Below are 20,770 nucleotides of genomic sequence, written 5' to 3' on the forward strand. Positions count from 1 at the left end.
TCGACCGCCACTACCAGTGTTAGTTTCCTTCCTTTTACAAGTCCAGAGGAATCTTCAAACAGAACAGCCTTGCACACAAACAAGAGTGCTTCTGCTTTGGGGATAGAGGAGATGGTCATTTTGAATGGAGCACCAAAGGTATAGTGCAATGAAAAACTCAACTCGAGGGGCTGTTTGCCAATTTTTTTCCCCTTCTTGAGGTCATGAGTTTCATATTGGGCTAGGTTTTTTTTATATTGAAGTTCTACCTGGTCCAGCAGTGCTTGATTGGACTCCGAGCAGGAGATGAGCTATGGACTAGGAGCCTCGATGTTTCCACCCCAGTGTTAATACATCTAATGAGAATCAACATTTTATTGCATGCCACTTGGGGAGAATACTCAAGGGCAGTGCTGTGTTAAATAACTCCATTTTATAATCAGTTTTTTTGTTTTTCTTTTGGAACGGCACCTTACTTTTTTGGCCACAATTGTATGGGAAGTGACATATGGAATGGAACTCTCTGGAACTTCCTGTCTGCCCTGGTAACTCTTCTCCCTCGTCTCCTCAATGAACAGTAACATGGCTTCTTGTACACACAGAATAGCTTCTGATTATATCAGCTGTGTATTATCTGGAGTTTTGTGTTCGCAGAGGCGAGTAAGCTGGTCATGTCCTACGTTGCCGCAGTGTGTGGGAAGGGAGCAGAGGTGAACCAAGTCAAGGAGCAGCTCCTCCAGTCAAACCCGGTGCTTGAGGGTAAGTGCAGGCCTGCGTCTCTTGTGAGCTGCATAAACACACAAAAAAAAACATCTAAATATTAAACACTCCAGAATTTCATCAAATGTCACTCCCCCAGAAATATGTGCTCGGTTCAGTTGGTCTGAATGATCTAAATATCTTTAAATGTTGCATTATTCAATTAAAAAGATCTAGTTTCTTTCCCGTAATCTGACCGAAATTGCATAGAATGCACATTCCTTTTGTTTTTGGTGCAGATGCATTGAGTTCCTGCTTCTATCGCGTTGCTCTGCTGCCGTTACTCGGATGATCAGCAAAGAGAGCCGCGTTCTTCTCACATCTGTAACAGATTCAATGTGATTGTAATGAGCTGGGAGTTAGATGCTCTCTGAATGCCTGCTCACTTCCTGCAGTGAGCTGGGGACTCTGACATGCTGCCTGGAGCTCTCATTATCCATATTCTCAAGGTTTATTTGTTGTTTTCAGCTACCCATGACCGGCACTGGCGTGGATTAGACAGTCGAGCGGCATGTGCTTCATAGGCTTTGTAGGCTATATATTCTATATAGGCTTTGTTTTCAGTACCTTCACAGAAAACCACCGGGAACACAAATCTCCATTTGCTTAACATTTTAAAGAGTAGAGCAAGAATGCTAGAGGATTTTGCAGTAATGGTACAGTTATAGTCTTATATAGGGTGGTTCAAAAGTCATTTAGCAGGCTGACTTGTGTGCCTTTTTATAGCAGTGAAGTGAACTCAGACTGGCTGTGCTACACGGTATAATGAAAACCACACTTTTCTTGTTACATGTCTGTGAAATAGTCAAGAGAGGTGTGAAGCAGCCTTTTGTTATTGTTTGATTTGTTTTGAGTTTGATTCTGAACTCCACCACACTGTACAATCATTAAGCGTCCAATTGGATGTCAGACCTGTCTGTACCTGCACAGGTAATGCAGACAGAGCTGTGTCGTGCTCTTACCTGGAGCCAAGTGAACGTAATCCTGAGCCAGCCGTCGGCCTTCACTCTGAATGTCCTCAGATTGCAATCGTTAAAGAATTCACACAAATATCCCCCTCCGGTTCGTGGGTCTACCTTGATGAACTTTTTATTTTTTTATTTTTCTCCATCCCCCCCACCCCCAGCACTTTGATATGCTATAATCTGGTCCCTCTGCTTTCTTTATTGAAAATGTCTGTCCGGTTACAGTGAGTTACTGTACCTGATGCCACTGTTCCATGTTCTCTCTCCCATTTTAGCTTTTGGAAATGCCAAGACCGTGAGGAACGACAACTCGTCTCGGTTTGTAAGTACCCCACCCTCTTCTCTTGTTGATGAATATGCCGCAGTTTCATTTTTGTTTAAAAGATATATATATACAGAGTAGGCACTGCTTTGTGTAATTTCAACAGTACAACTTTTTTCACTTGGCAAACCAATGATCATTTACCTCAGTTTCCATGGGAATGGTTGCTAGGAGATACCTGCTGGTAGTTTTCCATCCAATAACCTATGAGCAACCGCATTGTTATTAAAACTGGTGTGTTCCGACTGTTTTTCTGGTTAAAGAAAAGAGCTTGTAACCAGGAGGTCCCCGGTTCAAATCCCACCTCAGGCACTGCCTCACTGTGTGACCCTGAGCAAGTCACTTAACCTCCTTGTGCTCCGTCTTTCGGGTGAGATGTAATTGTAAGTGACTCTGCAGCTGATGCATAGTTCACACACCCTAGTCTCATATCTTGTAAAGCACTTTGTGATGGTGGTTCACTATGAAAGGCACTATATAAAATTAGATTATTATTATTATTATTATTGTTATTATTATTATTATTATTATTATTATTATTATACTATATTACGTTTTATCTTGTATTTTTTTTTTAAAGTTTTGTATGATATACTTTATTTCCCTAATAAGAGGGGGGGGGGGTTGGGGAGACGGGTTGTCCTGAATAAACTCAATTGAGCTCAAAGCTGAGGGAACACAAAGACACTTTATGGTTTGGAACTTGATTTCAGGAGTCTAGGTTTCAGCCACCGCATGGCACACCAGGGGAGACTTGGGTTTTTATACGGCAAAGTTTCCTCAAACTAGGTCTCCTGGAACCTGGTTTCAAGCCACTGCTCCTGGAAAAGTGGTTTTGTTTTCCCCCAGCTTTAGCGTTTCGGTCTGCTTGGTAAAGCTCTGGTTTCAAACACGGGCAGTCTTGACTGTTTACAGGCTGCTCTATACTGTGTACTTAGTTGCCCCTGTCGGGCAGATTGTAAAAATGATGTATAAAATAAATGCAAATGTAATAAATAGAATGTATATAGTATTTATTTTTATTTTTGCTTTTATTTTGTTTTGCAGGGAAAATACATGGATGTTGAATTTGATTTCAAAGGAGACCCGCTGGGCGGAGTTATCAGCAACTGTGAGTAGCTGGATGTTCTTTGCTGGGTTTTATTGACGACATGGGTTTGGGATAGACCGAAAAGTGCTGCATAGTTCTAATCATGCACTGTCCCTGTGCTCACAGAACTTTAGAGGCTGTGTTTCAGATTGCTGTTTTTAGGCTTAAATTAAATAGTGCTTAGAAAAATAAACTGCACATTTTTATTTGAATTCAAACAACTATCCCTTTAAAACATTCCTTTAAAACATTCCTTAAAAAGTTAATGTACAGTAAAGGTCCCAAGATTTCACCGGTAGTTTTACTGGCTCTATGTTATACATGCCGGTCGGCTAACCCGCAAACTTTGTACCCTTAACTGGGGGAAACTTCTATTTCCTTGTGAACTGTGCAACCTCTTAACAGCTGAACTGTTTTTATAGCCTCTTATCTCAAGGACTCTGCAAGATCAAAACTTGGCTTTCACAATGGCTTGATCTATGAAACTCATGACATGCATAAATAAATGAGTAGGCAGGGAGTGTGATACTGCATGCTGTCTCCCCAGTACAGTGTTCATCATGTTGTGGAGAACACCTGGGGCAGTATGATGGGGTGTGCTGGGACTGTGAACACCTGGGACAGTATGATGGGGTGTGCTGGGACTGTGAACACCTGGGACAGTATGATGGGGTGTGCTGGGACTGTGAAATGTGAGATTTGCAGGAGCCTGCATGCAGTTCAGTACACAATGTGACCCAGAGGCATTTGTCGGTTTTGGCCAATTCATTGCAGGTGTCGGTTTTGGCCAATTCATTGCAGGCTCTGGGTCTTTTGAAAGCCTTCCCAGGCTTTGTTTGTTTGTTTGTACATTTGATAGATCTTCACAGTTCTGTCACCAGCAAGAGTCAACCAGTATCCATACAGAGCAGGATCTCATTCAGTGGTATATTAACTATTCAAAGAGATGCTTGCACAGGGGAATCGTGACTTGTTCTTGTACTTTGTGAATGCAAATCAAGTGCTTCAGTCTCTAGCTGTAAAGTTATTTGGCAGGAGCGGGGTAGAAGCTTGCTATCACACACAAACTCGTTTTGAGGCAGTGATGCACACATGCAGTAATCATGCCACTGTCATAGAGCTGCAGACAGAGGCTCATTAGAACGAATGCTGACTGCGGAGTTTAGGAGCCAGGAAATGCCATGGATACTTCTAGCAGTGGAGAACAAACATCTCTGCTGGTTGCAGTAGGGAAGGTTTGGTTAGTACAGTTGCCAGACATGGTTTCCCTTGTGTTACAGATGAGAGTTGTGGCCCTGAGAGTCCAGGCAGGGAACTTGTTCTGGAAGCACTTGGTTCAGATTAGGTCACAACAAGTTTATAACTAACAAATATTTTGTTACATTTTTTCTTCATACCAACACTTGAAGAATTGAGTTTTCCTTCTTGGCACGCCATTTGCCACTAGTAATGCTACTGAAAATACCATGATGTCAGCCCATTAATTTATAAACACTAGACTGTGGCAGCTATGGAAAACACCCAGCAAAGGGATGTAAAGCAGACAAATCACTGCTAGTTATGTGGAAGCATGGTTAAAAGAAAACATGGCTTACTGTAAATGCATAGTTATAAACATGGGGAAAGCAAACATTTTATGAGGGATAACAATGTGAAACAGATTTGTTCTGTCTGTAGGGTGGTCTCCATGAGGAAAAAAAACTGTCAAATAGCAGTTCTCAAAAGGTGCTAACAAATGATCTTGTACAAACAAAATCTAATAAATAAAAGCATGCCCGTTTTGAAGGCTTCTTGTGTTTCTATAGTCTGAAGAGCAAGTGAAAGCCTTGTGAACGACTTGTTTAACTAACACTTTAGCTGCTAAAGCAGGAGCGCTGCCCACCTGTTGCAGTGCTGTGCAGTATTGATGAGCCCCATTGTGCAGTGTTTTGTTCTGACATTCAGAATTCAAGAGAACAAAGGCAGGAGGCGGTGAGCCATGGTGTGACTACATGCTTTACCCCAGCCCCTTGGGCTCTCTTCCAGACACTAAATGCAAATAGTCTGTAGCCTGGTCCACCATGAGCACCAGCACACAGCTACAATGTGAGAATTCCATCTGGGATCGTGGAAGAATGTCAGATCCAGTCTTCCCCCTGAGCCCATGCAGGTTTGGGAATGTATAGATTCAGCCCAAGGTGCCCATATCCCTTCTGTTCTTTGCTCCACCTGTACCCTAAATGAAGTAACTGAACCAGGTTTTTAACAGTTCATTTATTAAATGATACCTACAAAACCCAGAGGACTGCGGGGCTTAAGACTGGATTTGTGCAGCCTTAGTTTCTTCTTCTTTTATTCAATTTCGCATTGACATTTTTTTTTAATTAGTGTGCTGGTTCAGTCTGTTCTGCTGAAGCGTTAGTCAAGCACTGGCAGAATAGGGATCGACACAATTGCAGTATGAAAGCATAGCCAAGTGCTTCCCTACTGTGGATTGTTTTACAGCAGTAACTGGTAATGATCGTAACACTTAAATGTGTTTCTCTTTCCCAGATCTTCTAGAGAAGTCCCGCGTCGTCAAACAGCCGAGAGGGGAGAGAAACTTCCACATCTTCTATCAGCTTCTGTCTGGGGCATCGGAGGACATGCTGAGTGAGTGCTTCTCTAGTTTTAAATAATACACCACCATTCATCTGCAGTGTCGTTGTTTTATAGCTCCATTACTGTTCATATTCTGAATATATCAAAACAAGTAATTACTCCAATTAAACCAATGATGTACTACTCTGGGGACTCAAGACCCATTCCAGTCCTGCTCCTTATCCAAAGCAGATCCTAAATTTGTTTTGTTGTACCTCCAGTAAATCCCAGTTGTGCTACACACACTTAAAGAACCTAAAACTCCTAAGAGAATAGGACTTGTAATAGAATTCCTAATGATGACATTTTAAGAAATGGAATTGGGCCTCACTGCTGTGTATTTGCTGAGTTTTGCTAGCCTGTGCTTCTGTATTGACCCTTGCTGTTGTGCTCCCCTCCCCCAGAGAAACTGAAGCTGGAGCGGGACTTCAGCAAGTACAACTACCTGAGCCTGGACTCTGCAACAGTGACCGGGGTGGACGACGCCGCATCCTTCCGAACCGTGAGGGTGAGAATCTCATTTCCTGCTCCGTCTGTGGCTGCGGCCCTGAGCCGCTCAGGAAGGAAGGAGGGGCCGAGCACCTTGAGGACGGAGCAGCGTTCATGAAAACCCTTCCCCACGAGTAATTGCTGCACAGCTGCTCCCTCTGAGGGTTATGAAACACACTGGACAGTACAAACAATAGAGGCAATTCACAGTGCAATAAAACACAGGGCAGTTAAACTGACACTCGCTACCACACACATGCAGTGCTGTGTGTTTGTCTGAGGCTGGAGGCTCTCTGTGACCTGTGAATATAAAACAGTAAAGCTAGAGTAACAGGCACATTGGGGATGGGGTAACAGCAGGGTTAACACAATGGGCAAGATTGATCAAGGAAGTTAGTTATTAATGTTTCAAGACTTGTAACAAGCAACTCGGACAGTTCATTTAGGGACTCATGGCGTTACGCAGTTGACGAAATGTGAGAATAGTTAAATTATAAAAACTGTTTGCTATTAAATTTGTGCCAAACCAATTCACAACTTGGTTCGAATGATCATATTTACAGAATTATGTTATCGCTACGTAACGTTTACCCATAAATCCTGCAGATCAGGGATGGCCAATCACAGCCCTGAATGGCTACTCCGCTCCTGGTCTTTGTTCCAACCTTGTTCTAAGTTGTTCAATTGAACCAATTAAACCTCCATCAAGACCCTGGAGTAGTTCATTATCTTACCTGTTAAACCTGGAGTGGAATGACCCTCCAGGACCGTGATTGTCCACCCCTGTGAATCATATTGGTGGGTTCTCAAGGGACAATGTGCAGTACAATTATCCACACACATCATTCCAATATCCTATATATTCACTACATACATGTTTTCATGAGTTGATAAGGTAGATGTAGTTGACTACTTAAAAGAAAATCTGTCATTCTGTTCCAGTTTACACTTCACTAGTCCTGAACCAGGACACACTGCTTGAAAAGTTAACTTGAATAGAACATTTTAAAAGTCTACTTTTTTTGTATCTTTAAAATGTGTGGTGCTGGGAAAGTCACGATGTTGCAGCCTCTTCACTGCAGAAAACCACTTCATACTTGCAGAATCAGCCTGGCTTTTGAAGTTTGTATAGCGAGTGTTGGCAAGGTTGAATAAATCAATGTCTGAGTGGCATTATCGAAATGTTCAGGCTGTGCACTGCTGTTCCCACACAAAGCTTTTATTCTGCACAAACAAGGCACTTTATGAAACGAACGCAGAGCGCATATTCCACAGCGCCTGAAGGTTAAGCAGCTGTATTAGCATCCAGGATTGTCAGGGGCTGGAGCTGCAGCGACGTGGCAGATTATTACACTGATTGGTGTAATTCAGAACCTCTTATGGGGGCAGCAGTGAAGTCACTTGTGTTTTGAAAGCTCAGCTGCCTGTTCTACAGTTCAGCGTGCCACACACTGCTGATACATTCCTGCAATGAGCCCTGCCATGTTATTGTTCACCTCGTATATGGATTTACGTTGCTGTAGGTGCACAATCTTCCAAAATCATCTTGGTCTGCTTGAAGTACTGTAGAAATGTTTTGTGTTTTTTAAAATACTGTGTTGAGAAATGTGCCAAACAGCCATAAAACCTGCTAAAAATATAACTTTGCACAGAAGTCTCCAAATCAGATAATATCCATAATGAGTATGTATTGCCTTTCAGCTAAAAGTCCGTTAAATAACAAGCATATTAAAGCACAAGCCAATGAGATGGGGGAAGAGTCAGAGCCTGGACCAAACCAGACTGAAGGGGTTTTCAGAACTGATAGTAAGAGAGATCCTTGGCATACCCCTGGCAGTGAAGGCTGTATATACTGTTATTGTAAACGCTGTTTTAACATGGGCGCTTTAATTACTCTCAGCTAATCAATGTGTGCGCAGGGATGGGAGCTGAAGCTGCTGTTCAATATAGATCCGACAGGTCTGGTGTACAGAGCGTGTCTGCCATGTCAAGGTATCCCAGCAGGTTAGCAGCTGTGGGACAGCAGCGCTGTGATCTGGTGTGTGTGTGTGTGCGTGACCCTCTCGATTAACCCACTCTTTCCCCCCCCCCCCCTACAGAACGCCATGCAAATCGTGGGCTTCATGGATGACGAGACGCAGTCTGTGCTGGAGCTGGTGGGAGCTGTGCTCAAACTGGGGAACATCGAGTTCAAACCGGAGTCGCGAGTCAACGACATGGATGAGAGCCGCGTCAAGGATAAAAACGGTACCTGGCAAAATGAACCACGAGGAAAATAAACTACAGGGAACATCCAGAAAGCAAGAATCTCAAGAGGCCTCCCCTGGAGAATTAACACCATCACTTATCGTTCCTTATCCTGACACTCTTTTCCTTTTTTTTATAGCAGCTGAGCTTGCTCAATTATCACATATCTTTTATGAGAAATACTGACTCAAACATATGCTGGAAATGCCCTTCTGCCATTCAGATGGTGCCCTTTGATTATGCATTGCTTATCTATACTCTCTTCTATGTTTCAAAGTTGTGCCAAAAATGGTGCCTGCAAGTTGGTACTACCATATTGGGGCATGTGATTATCCTTGATAATAACCTAGCCTTTTCTTTTTTTTTTTTCTACCTGTTGTAGCATTGTGCTCACATATAAAGGTGCTGATTACCGTTCTGAGCACTGCTGCCATCTTCTGGGTGTTTTAGAACACTGCATCAATCAGAAATTCAGGGAGCTTTTTGGAGAAGCTTGATGTGTTTATTTTCTGAAAGTTCAATGTTTTTTTTTTTTTTTTTTTCTGGCATTTCAAGAGTTTTGATCTTAAGGAATCCGGAGAACTGCTCGGGGGGGGGGGGGGGGGGGGGGTTTCAGGATGATTTTTTTTTATATATAGTGGAGGAGGCCAGCACTGTTCCAGCTGCTTCAACATTGCTGGCATTTTTTCTTTTTGTTTTTTTCCCCCCACGGTGACGGTGCCATACTATCAAAGCATGCAGGCATGTAATGCAAGATAGGGAAGAGAGAGAAATAAATAACACCTCTCGCAGGAGTCCTGCACCCTGCCCTGGGTTTCAAAACGACCTAGTGTGTGCAATCAGGCCCCTGTTAAATAATCTGTTACTCCCCTAAGAACGAGCCCTAATAGTAAACATGCAGAGATGTATTCACTCTGTGAAGTGCACAGCTTGTGTACTTTTTCAAGGGGAGTTCTGAAATCAATCCAGGACCAGGGCGAGTTATTATCCCTCTACCACTGGGACTCGCATGTATTTATGTCTGTGTTGCACACTGAACTGGAGCAGGGGAAAACTAAAGAAAACAATGGTGTCTATTGTAACACCATGTTATATAGCAGGAAGCAGATCTGCTCCTCAGTAAGATGTACGGTTGTGATTTCTTACAGAGCTGAAGCAGATCTGCTCCTCAGTAAGATGTACGGTTGTGATTTCTTACAGAGCTGAAGGAGATCTGTGAGCTGCTGGGGATTGAGCAGTCTGTCCTGGAGAGAGCTTTCAGTTTCCGCACTGTGGAGGCCAAGCAGGAGAAGGTGTCCACTACTCTCAATGTGGCTCAGGTAATGAGGAGAGACCCCCAACCACGCCCCACCCCACCCCACCACACCACGTTTATTTTTATTGCATGCAGGGATTCACATTTTCAAGTCATACACCCTGGTTAGTTTGTGCAAGCGACCTCACGCATTCTAGGTACCAGCCACAAAACAATAAGCATCCATAAAAAGAACTCTTCTTTCTGTCTGCATGTAACATGGACCCCTCAGCCTTGCCCTGTGTGGTTGTATTTCCAGTGCACATTAGAGGTGACGTATAGAACTATCTTTATTGTTTCATCTGAGGGATCTGCAGCGTTCTTCTCTAAGGAGTTCCAGCCCATTGTTTCAGGGATCAGTTGAATTAAAGAGCAACCTCAGAAACATGCCGAAACTCTGGCTTTCTCGCCTGAGTTTAGAAACGCTGGCTTTCTCGCCTGGGTTTAGAAACGCTGGCTTTCTCGCTGGGGTTTAATGGCCTTCAGATGCTTTGTTCCAAGACAATGCAGGTTTGATCCTCTCGGATATACAGCAGTCTGAATCTCATCTCAGGGTCACGTGTTAAAGAGCAGGTGTGTTGTTGTTGGTGGTGGTGTTGTTGGTTAATTTTAGTTGAATGTATTTTTTTTTTACAGGCATATTATGCCCGAGATGCCTTGGCTAAGAACCTGTACAGCCGTCTCTTCACCTGGCTGGTAAACCGAATCAACGAAAGCATTAAGGTACCAGCTCTGCTGCATGACGTTTTCATTCCACAAACATGGAAACCAATTCCACAATGCAGTAACCTTGTAGAATTGCTAACACACAAATTATCACCTTCCGACAGGCACAGACAAAAAAGAGAAAGAAGGTCATGGGGGTTCTGGACATTTATGGATTTGAAATTTTTGAGGTAAGATAATTCTAATGAAAATATTCCATTATTACAGAGTTACCGGTGTCAATATGAACAAACACTCTGGCCCTTGATTAAGATTCTACTGTTATACACTGCATTGCAATGAAATGATGCCGAACACGCCTCCAGAGAATAGTGTTCATGTTAGATCCCTTAACCGCAGCGGTGTGTTTCATAACCGCACTGACAAACCCACAATGCTCTTCACCGCAGCGGTGTGTTTCATAACCATGCTGACAAACCCACAATGCTCTTCACCGCAGGAGTGTGTTTCATAACCATGCTGACAAACCCACAATGCTCTTCACCGCAGGAGTGTGTTTCATAACCGCACTGACAAACCCACAATGCTCTTCACTGCAGGAGTGTGTTTCATAACGACGCTGACAAACCCACAATGCTCTTCACCGCAGGAGTGTGTTTCATAACCGCACTGACAAACCCACAATGCTCTTCACCGCAGCGGTGTGTTTCATAACCATGCTGACAAACCCACAATGCTCTTCACCGCAGGAGTGTGTTTCATAACCGCACTGACAAACCCACAATGCTCTTCGCCGCAGGAGTGTGTTTCATAACCACGCTGACAAACCCACAATGCTCTTCGCCGCAGGAGTGTTGATAAAATATGTAGTCCACTGCTGAGAGTCCCAGGGACGGTGCAGGGCAGTGTTTGTACTGTAAACACTAGGCTCTGTCTGAAGTGTGAGCTCTATGAACATAAAGGTCATTTGTTTTAGATTGTTGTCTTTTACTACTCCACAATCCAAGCTGAAAAAAGACACTTGCAATGCGTACAATATACAAACACAATAAAAACGTGTGGTTCAAACTTAATCAGCAGCATAGATCGAAGAAAAGTTGAAATAAGTCATAGCTATTTGTTAATGTGGACTGAAAGAGAAGCATTGGCAGGAGGTTCTAAGCAATTCCCAAGTACGATCTTTGAAACCTGAGAAGGACAATTTATCAGATTTCATATTCATACTATGATGGAAACAATTCCACATCTTTGGGAGTTGATGTGTAAAAGAGAATTCTCCCATTATTTATTATATATATATATAATATAGTATGTATGTCTATGTGTGTCTGTGTTGTCGTGTTTTGTTTCCCTGTCTGTCTGTGGGTGCTCTTGTTTGTGATAGACTGTGTGTGTCTATGGATAGATAGACTGCTTTTACGGTGAAGCAGGTGGTAGCAACAGCCTTTGCCACAGTGGCGATGCCCCTGTGAATGCTGAAGAGGCACGAATGGTTTCTGTGCGATCTGCAAAGCCTTGGTTTGAACCAGCTTTTTTACGCTGACATGCCAGAGAAAACAGACAGAAATTGGTTCCCATTTCCACTGATTAAAATAATAGCAATAATTATATTCACTAAGAAAACCATTGCAATTGACATGGGTTGGTGGTGGCGTGCAACTTTCTTGGCTGGAGAGTTGTTTAGACTGGAGCTGTTTTGTGGTGATTCAATGAGATTTGTGTTTGAGGGAGGCGAGGGTGCAGCCAGCCTGTTTAATCTCTAAAGGAGATTATTTTATCTGTAGTAGGGGAGCAGAGATGGCAGGCAGGCAGGCCTATGCTCCTCCTCAACACTTCAATTCCCTCCTGATCCAAAGCTTTGAGTCTGAAATTAGCCCTGGCGCAGTGTCTTATAGTTTCTTGACTGGTCCCAGTTTCTAACAAAAAAAGTGTCTAACTGGACCTTTAGTCCTCAGACCGATGGCATCACTCTTTAACCAGTGTGCAGTCACACAGCCTCACTGCAAGCAAGCTAGGGTTGGTGCGACTGGGTGCAGCATGTTACAGCACGGAATGCACCTGCAGGCGAGTCCTCTGATAACCACTGATGCAATCCAGGGGATTTCTCTGTGTTGTAAAGTAAAAAATAATCCAGCTGTGACTTATTCCAATCAAGCCCTTTCCAGGAAACCGCTAACAAGCCAATACCTTTTCATTGTGTTTGCAGAAAAGGCATCTTGCTGATTCTGTGGAAGTTGCTTCATGTCAGAGCATTTGTTTCTACATTGCTGATCTTCAGCGCTCAGCAATTTCCACTCCAGGTTGAGCCCTGTATAGTCTTGTGATCGCTGGTATTGTGAACAGAAAAAACAGGCTTGAGAATGCCAGTCAGCAGCAGACGGACGGGTAGGAGTGCGATCTGGAAGGCTCAATAATTCTCACATTGTACTGCAGTCAGCAGTCCACCCTCATACCAGCTCCAGACTTTCTCAATCTGGCATTTCACAGGATAAAGGGCTGTGCATTTAATAGCAAAGGGATTGTAGTAGATTACAATGTAATGATGATTTCATTCATTTTAGTTTTGCATCTTGCATAATAATGGTGCAGAATGGCCTAGATGTTGGAGCTGACAACTAGCAGATCAAGTGTTCTTATACATTGTACTTAAAGATATGCTTTTACCTCTGTCAAAGAGTCTTCTCCAATCTCCAGGGCTAGAGGGTTGTGAAACTCATTTCAGTATTGCTAATTTTAATTAAGAAACTCCATTTCCCCCAAAACAGCATTCCTCAGCATAATGGTATGATTACAGAAGTCAGGAGCGCATATATATATATATATATATATATAATATATTATTATACGCAGTATCTGATTCAAGCATTCAAAATTCTAATGTCAACCCAAGGGACTTTTTCGACCTGAAAAAAGAAACAAGGACCAGGGGTCCCAAATGGAGATTAGATAAAGGGGCATTCAGAACAGAAAATAGGAGGATTGTGAGAGTCTGGGACCAGTTGAAGCTGACACCCTGGGATCCTTCAAGAAGCTGTTTGATGAGATTCTGGGATCAATAAGCTACTAACAACCAAACAAGCAAGATGGGCCGAATGGCCTCCTCTCATTTGTAAACTTTCTTATGTTCTTATATGGGATGGTTCATCCCATGTGGAATACTGTTATAGAAGAGGTTTTATGTTGGGCTTGTGTTATATGGGAAGGTTCACGATCTCCAGATCCTTTCATCACTAGTTGATTTCACACTGTACAGTGGTTGCAAGTCCTCTCAATGTGGTGCCTGTGTGCAGGTGGTACAGGAAGTGATATGAGATTTGCTGAATGCAATCCTCAACATCTTATATAAAAGCCCTTTGCAGGGCAGCTTAATCCACAGTGCATCACAGAGGACAAGTTAAAATAACTCTTCTCACCCCTAAGGTGAGCTGCATCCTCTTCAAAGATCTTTTTGTAAACTGATTGAAACACTTGATGGTTCCCTCCCTGCCCCACTCTGTGTTTAGTCTCCTGGGCAGTCAGTCTGTGATCTTTCACAATCGCAACACAAAAACAAACCCTTTGTGTAAGTTAACCTGTTTACATGCAGGCACACGGATTGGGCGTCTATCTCCCTGATCTATGGGTCTGTGCCAGGAAAGTGTTACAGTCTGCTTGAAATTGCTTTCCTATGAACTGCATGTGGCAAATCACCAGGTCCTACAGTTTGAAAAGGAAAATATTCACCGGGCACCCTGCTCTTGCAGTGAAAGAGAACCTTTCTCCCACAGAGATACCCACATCCAGCTATGTAGGGCAGTGTAGGACATGGAGAGGAAGGTACATACGAGCGAAATATACAGTGAACCAACAGCAGCTGCTCCGTTTCTGTTTGTGGCGTGGTGGATTTAGAGAGCTTGCATCGCCTGTAGTAAAAGAGCATGAACATGGGTGCAGCTGCTTGTATGCAGTATGTGCATTTAGCAGTGTGCATGTGCTGGTGTGCATTCATTAGGATTTCTCCAAAAGATTGTAATTATAGATTGCTCAGATCGTACAACCATGCTAAAGGTTGTGAGGTATAGGGATAGCACAGGTACCTCTGGTTATCTCTCATACATTTATATATGGGGGACAGAGGGGACGGTAATTAAGTAATTGCTTAAAGGTTTTGTAATTCGCCTTCAACACAAGACTTTAAAGCAGCAAAAACATGGTAAGATAATGTTAGTCTGAGTGATTCCATATTTCACTGTGACGGTCTGACGATCCTTTTTTTTCTCTCCTAATTTTGTTTTCTGTGACAACAGAATGGCGTAAGTATGACGTTTGCAGTGACAACGTTTGGCTGCATGCTTTAATTCTAGTCCTAATTCTTAGACCTCATTGAGCTGTGTAAGAAACCTAGTCAAAGGGGCAGTATTCTATCTGCAAACCTGGCTGGTACCTCGCTGATGCCCTCCTGTGAGCTTCCATCCGTTAATGAAACGCTGCTGGCGTGGTGAGGTGCAGAGTGAAGGGAAGCCTGGTTTGCACAGTTGCCTGGATACTTCCCCTTGAAGAGCAGCTTTGCGCTTCCCTCGTGTGTAGAACCATGAGAAAGCAGGCGTTTGCTGTAGCTTCTGTTTGTGTGTGAAGGTGCAGTGTGTCCCAAGTGGGTGTCAAATGTTGCTTCCAGAGACCCAACCCCCACACACCCCCACCCCTTTTTATAAGAAACAAACCTGTTCTATGGAGTAAATCCTACACAAATACATTGCATGTGTGTCACAGTATTCCCCCGAGGTACCATACACGCACACACACACACACTGTGGAAAAGAGCCAGGCTCTGCTGGTGCAGTAGAAGTGTACAATTCAGAGTGCTGCACTGTAGACTTTCGTAGCTCTGTCACGGGGGTTATACAGTTGCCTTGTCTGGGGACAGTCGTCAAGCCCCCCACCCACCTCACCTCCTATTGGTGGTACTATTGCATCTCCAGAGGTCCGCCTGCAGTAATATAGAGTTTTAATTCTGACACACTAGTACATCAGACTAACATGCTTCATGTTAATTCAAGCAGAATGGCAGGGGTGCTGTAGTGTAATTCCTGGGTGTTGAATACAGACTCTGGTACGTTAGAATGAAGGGGCTGCATTTGCTATATCGCTGTTCAATGGTTTGGTTTTTAATTCTTTGTGGTGGGGTGAATTGAATCTAAAATGACTTATGCAATTTACTTCTGTAATAATATAATAATAATAATAAACTTTTTATAATATATATATATATACATATATATATATATATATATATATATATATATATATATATATATATATATATATATATATATATATATATATATATATATATATATATATATATATATATATAGCGCCTTTTAAAAGCAACATCTCAAAGAAACAAACAAAACAGAAAATAAAAACAGTCATAAAAATGCCTTTCTATAAAAGTAGGTCTTTAAGCTAGATTTCAAAGCATTACGAGTGGCAGAATCCCTGATTTCTTTAGGAATGGTGTTCCAAAGTTTTGGGGCATAACAAAAAGCCCTGTCGCCCCTAGAATGCAGGTGAACAGAGAGAACACATAACAATCCAAGATAGAACGCAGGTGAACAGAGGGAACACATAACAATCCAAGACCTGTGGAGTGAAGGCTGCTTGAAGGGGTGCAGACTGATAAGAGATCAGATAAATACTGTGGAGCCAAACCATGTAAAGCCTTAAAAGTAAGATTTAAAATCAACACGAAACCTGACAGGCAACGCACGTGACCTTGTCAGGATACGCCTGCAAGCAGAGCGTTACAATAATCCATCCTCGAAAAAACAAATGCATGAACCAGCTTTTCAGCTACAGAAGCAGAAAGCATAGGTCGCACCCTAGCAATGTTTCTAAGGTGGAAAAATGATGCCTTAACAGTATTCAGCACACAAGGTTCAAAAGTTAATCCAGGATCAAAAATAACTCCCAAATTTCTCATTTTGGATCTAAACTCAAGCATAGTACCATCAACTGACAAGTTTACAGCATTTGTTTTACGTAACTGGTGGGCAGTGCCTAGCAACATAACCTCCGTCTTGTCACATAAGATGCAGAAAGTTTTGTGACATCCAGTTCTTAATATCAGAAATGCAATCAGCAAGCACAGAGGCAGCAGCATCAACATCAGATTTAGTATGCACATACATTTGGGTGTCATCTGCATAAAAATGATAATTCAGGCCATGTAATCTTAGTATGTGACCAAGGGGAAACATGTAAATACTAAATAGTAGAGGGCCCAAAATTGAGCCTTGTGGGACACCAGATGTTACCAGCCCAACCTCAGAACTATAAGGTAGGATAGCATGATTTACAGTGTTCATCTACATTCTCAGAGCAGGTATTTGGAATGGCCATGGTTGTGATTGGCTTGACAGTAATTTAATGGTCTGGTTCACTGCAGTGGTTCTGTTGCAAGACTTTTGAATGGCACTGTCCTGTATGTATCTGAAGACCAGGCAGAGGCCCATTAGCTAGTTGAAAGAGGCTGTTTATGGGGGTAGTGTTTATAGACATGGCACAACCTCTGCTTGGAGTGTCGGACCAGTCTTGGACATGCCACTAATGCTGAATATTCTTCTACAGGAAAACAGTTTCGAGCAGTTCATCATTAACTACTGCAACGAGAAACTCCAGCAGATCTTCATAGAGCTTACGCTGAGGGAGGAACAGGAGGAATACATCCGAGAGGTAACTTCCATCTGTGCCTCCTTTTCCTTATGGAGTTTTCCCTACACATCCCTTAAGCAGCAATGAAATAACACCTTGACCTCCCCCTGCTAGTGCAAGGCCATATAACCAAAGGGTTGTAAAGCAATACACTCCTGCTTGCTTTCTGTTTTACCACCTTAAATGAAATCCAACATGATGACCAAGAACAGCAATCTCTCATCAGTGTAGCCTGATGAAAATAAAAATATAATGCAGCGTTATGTAACTTTTTATTATATCAAATGATGAAGTGTTTAATACTGTAATCCAAGGGCACCTACTCCCCTGTGCTCAGGGTAAGGACTGTGCATCCAGCTTGATTGCATTGTGCCATTAGCACATTGCCCTCTCTGCAAGCTTAGCTCACACAGTTATCATAATGGCTTGAAAGCGATTGGTTTCAGAACTTAATGTAATGCATTCATTTTGCAGACAAAATACTCAAATCCTCCCTCTCTCTCGTAAACCACACCCCTGGAATACAAACCTATCCCCCAGATTTAATAGGTCTCTGTTTCCAGTGTCTTCTCAACACCCCCTCTTATCCTTTCTCTTTATTACAGGGATGGAAATAAGACTCCCATTGCTCCCATTGCATAGCAGTTTCACTCATTCCAGATTTCACTACAAGCTTGATTATCCACAGTGTATAGCATGCTGTGTTTTCATTTTTTACATCTGTGTGAGTGCACAAAGCCGCTCTGATCTTGGCGAGCTGCCAGCAGAGTGCATGGGAAATTGACATGAATCTGGGAGAAGGAATGAGGAGGAAGCAAGCTCACCTCCATCTCTGCAGTGAGGGCCCATGCTGTGTGAATCAGATATACTGTACACTGTATGAAGAGCGCAGACAGTCACAATCAGTCACGTGTCTGATTCAGGTCTAGGCTTTTGAAGTGTGACTTTGCATTGCACTCCAGTTTTTACACCTTGCTTTGCACATTTCAATCTGTGGTATAATCCCCTATTGATAACAGGTATGGAAATAACTGCTATTGCATACCACTTTTGCCAATTCCCGTTTTTTTTAGTACAAGCTTGATTAGCCACAGTGTACAGGTAACAAGCTCAGGTGTGTCTTACTAAACTCAAAGTGAAACCAGGAATGGTTGAACTGCTGTGCACTTGTGGTCTCATCCCTGTTTTATACTGCACATAGCCGAGTCTTCTTTCCATCCCTGTGTGTTCAATATCAGAGTTGTGCACATGGGGTTTCAGTTTCAAACTGTATGTTCTGTGTTGCAGGGTATTGAATGGACGCACATTGAGTATTTCAACAATTCTGTCATCTGTGACCTGATTGAAAATGTAAGTTATTATTATTGTTGGTGATTGTCATTAAAACAATTTACTAACCCATGAACACAAGCTGCTTGAACAGTGTATCAGGTACCTGAGCAATAAAATCTAATCCAGCAATATATCTATTTTCCTTTTTTTAAATATGAATATTTGCATAAGCTGAAAAAAGCATGGTTTGACTGAACTCACTTGTATTTCCTGGTAAGTCTTGGAGATGTGATGCCCTTTCCTCACATCTCTCCCCAGAACACCAATGGGATCATGGCCATGCTGGACGAGGAGTGTCTGCGCCCCGGGACGGTCACGGATTCCACCTTCCTGGAGAAGCTCAATCAGATCTGCGCTGACCACCAGCACTTCGAGAGCCGCATGAGCAAGAGCTCCAAGTTCCTCAACGACCACAGCCTGCCCCACAACTGCTTCCGCATCCAGCACTACGCTGGCAAGGTACAGGACAGCAGTCCTGCTGAAGCACCCGCACGGGGGCTTTCAACTACCTCGTTTGCATGCTTCAAGCAACCTGCTTGAGGAATCGATTCTCAAATCCTCCATGCAATCTGCATGCAAACCACTTTCGAGCTGGAAGCGAGAAACAAAAACAAAGGAGAACAGGAACTGTATATACAGCAAGTCCACACCGTGATTTCTTTTTATTGTATGTAGTAATATTAAGTAGGGAGACCCAACATTAATTTAAAGTATTTAGATATGTAACTGTTTTGATTATTAAAATAGTCAAAGGAAAGTGAGATTGTAAAGCAGAGAGCTGTGTGTTCCCCTGGTCCACAGGTGCTGTACCACGTGGAGGGCTTCATGGATAAGAATAATGACCTCCTGTACCGGGACCTCTCCCAGGCCATGTGGAAAGCCAATCACAGCCTCATTAAGAGCCTCTTCCCCGACGGAAACCCCGCCAAGATCAACCTCAAGAGGCCCCCCACTGCCGGCTCCCAGTTCAAGACCTCGGTGGCAACGCTCATGAAGAACCTGCAGACCAAAAACCCCAACTACATCAGGTGGGCAATACACTGGAATCGAGTCGTCCAGGTTCAAACGTGCATAGATCTGATTCCAGTTCTTCATGCAGCTTCTTTATGGAGGGTGGGGGTTTTAAACCTTTTTTTTCTGAGCTAGCTAATAAATCAATTTTACTTTTAATATGCTTTCTGGAAAGCAGTCCATTACTCATGGTGAAGTGTCCTTTTTGCAAAATTGACAGCTTTAAAAATGTTATCCTTGAAGGTTTGCCCTGGGCTCTCTGTGTCTGTCTGTGCATGAGCTGCATCTCCTGATGAACGCTGCATGTCAAGTGGAACACTTCAGTTCCTAGCACTCTGTCTGTCAGTCTAGCTGCCTTGGCGAGCCGCCCCTGTGTGATAACCATGGATCCTAGGAATCCGTTTGCTGCGGAATAACACGGAAAAACAGAGATTTTCTGTGATAACACTGAAAAGCATGGATTCTCTATGTTTTTGGAGATTTTTTTAGCTTTATACTTGGGGAAGTTCAAAAAACATGCAAGGCTTTTTTTTGTTTGTTTGATAATAACCAAATCAATACACATATAATATATAAACATTAACACAGGCAACGTTACTTTAAATTTACGTAAACATACGTAAACAACATCTAATAAAACTGCTTCCGGTATTCAAGTTCAGTTTACTTCACTATTCAGAGCTGTTCAAAGATGCTGAAAACCAATAAAAATCACCCCTAAAGATCGGGTCAATGAGTTTGGCAAGGACGAATTTCGCATCGATGGTAATGTGCTGTTTTGTACTTCATGGAGCAAGGCTGTAGATTACACTCGTAGGCAGACCAAAGAAGAACACGTGGGAAGCGCTAAACTTACATTGAATGCAAGGAAACGTAAGCAAGATGAGGCTGAAACTGCAGGGCCATCAAACGCTGAAACGGACCACTGTGTTTGGATCATTTCAGCGTCTTACAACTGCCAAAGAACAGCGTGAAACTTGTTTCAGATTTTGTCAAAATGTGTGTAAAAGCCGACATTCCTCTGTACAAAGTGGATCAACCGGTGGTTCAAGATTTTTTTCAGCAAACACATTAGGGAGGTGGTGCCATTCCAAAGTCAGAGCAACTGTAGCTGGAATGCTGCAGCTCTATTTGAACAATAGCTGACCGGATGAAGAAGACTAACTCAGAGTTGAACTAAAATGAATATATATATTTTTTATATAACAGGGAACTATTTGTAATATTTGGAGTAAAAAAAAAATATATATTTTTGTTTGTTTGTTTTATTGATTAATGGCGCTGGTAAGCTTGTAACATGGTTA

The 20,770-nt window shown here is 42.7% G+C and overlaps 1 protein-coding gene across 6 annotated transcripts in view; it reads left to right on the forward strand.

Moving 5' to 3' along the window:
* Positions 1-20,770, forward strand: part of LOC117426436 (unconventional myosin-Ib-like) — a 71,997-nt gene that overhangs the window by 33,714 nt on the left and 17,513 nt on the right. For all 6 annotated transcript variants that reach the window (XM_034043993.3, XM_059034049.1, XM_059034048.1 and 3 more), the window contains exons 5-17: positions 634-738; positions 1,979-2,025; positions 3,073-3,136; positions 5,648-5,746; positions 6,139-6,242; positions 8,323-8,470; positions 9,671-9,789; positions 10,401-10,487; positions 10,595-10,660; positions 17,040-17,144; positions 18,411-18,473; positions 18,714-18,914; positions 19,257-19,483. In XM_034043993.3, the coding sequence (XP_033899884.3) occupies positions 634-738; positions 1,979-2,025; positions 3,073-3,136; positions 5,648-5,746; positions 6,139-6,242; positions 8,323-8,470; positions 9,671-9,789; positions 10,401-10,487; positions 10,595-10,660; positions 17,040-17,144; positions 18,411-18,473; positions 18,714-18,914; positions 19,257-19,483 (1,435 nt within the window). The remainder of the gene's footprint in view (positions 1-633; positions 739-1,978; positions 2,026-3,072; positions 3,137-5,647; positions 5,747-6,138; positions 6,243-8,322; positions 8,471-9,670; positions 9,790-10,400; positions 10,488-10,594; positions 10,661-17,039; positions 17,145-18,410; positions 18,474-18,713; positions 18,915-19,256; positions 19,484-20,770) is intronic.

Source organism: Acipenser ruthenus, chromosome 11, assembly GCF_902713425.1.
Source record: "Acipenser ruthenus chromosome 11, fAciRut3.2 maternal haplotype, whole genome shotgun sequence".
In the NCBI taxonomy this organism is placed as follows: domain Eukaryota; kingdom Metazoa; phylum Chordata; class Actinopteri; order Acipenseriformes; family Acipenseridae; genus Acipenser; species Acipenser ruthenus.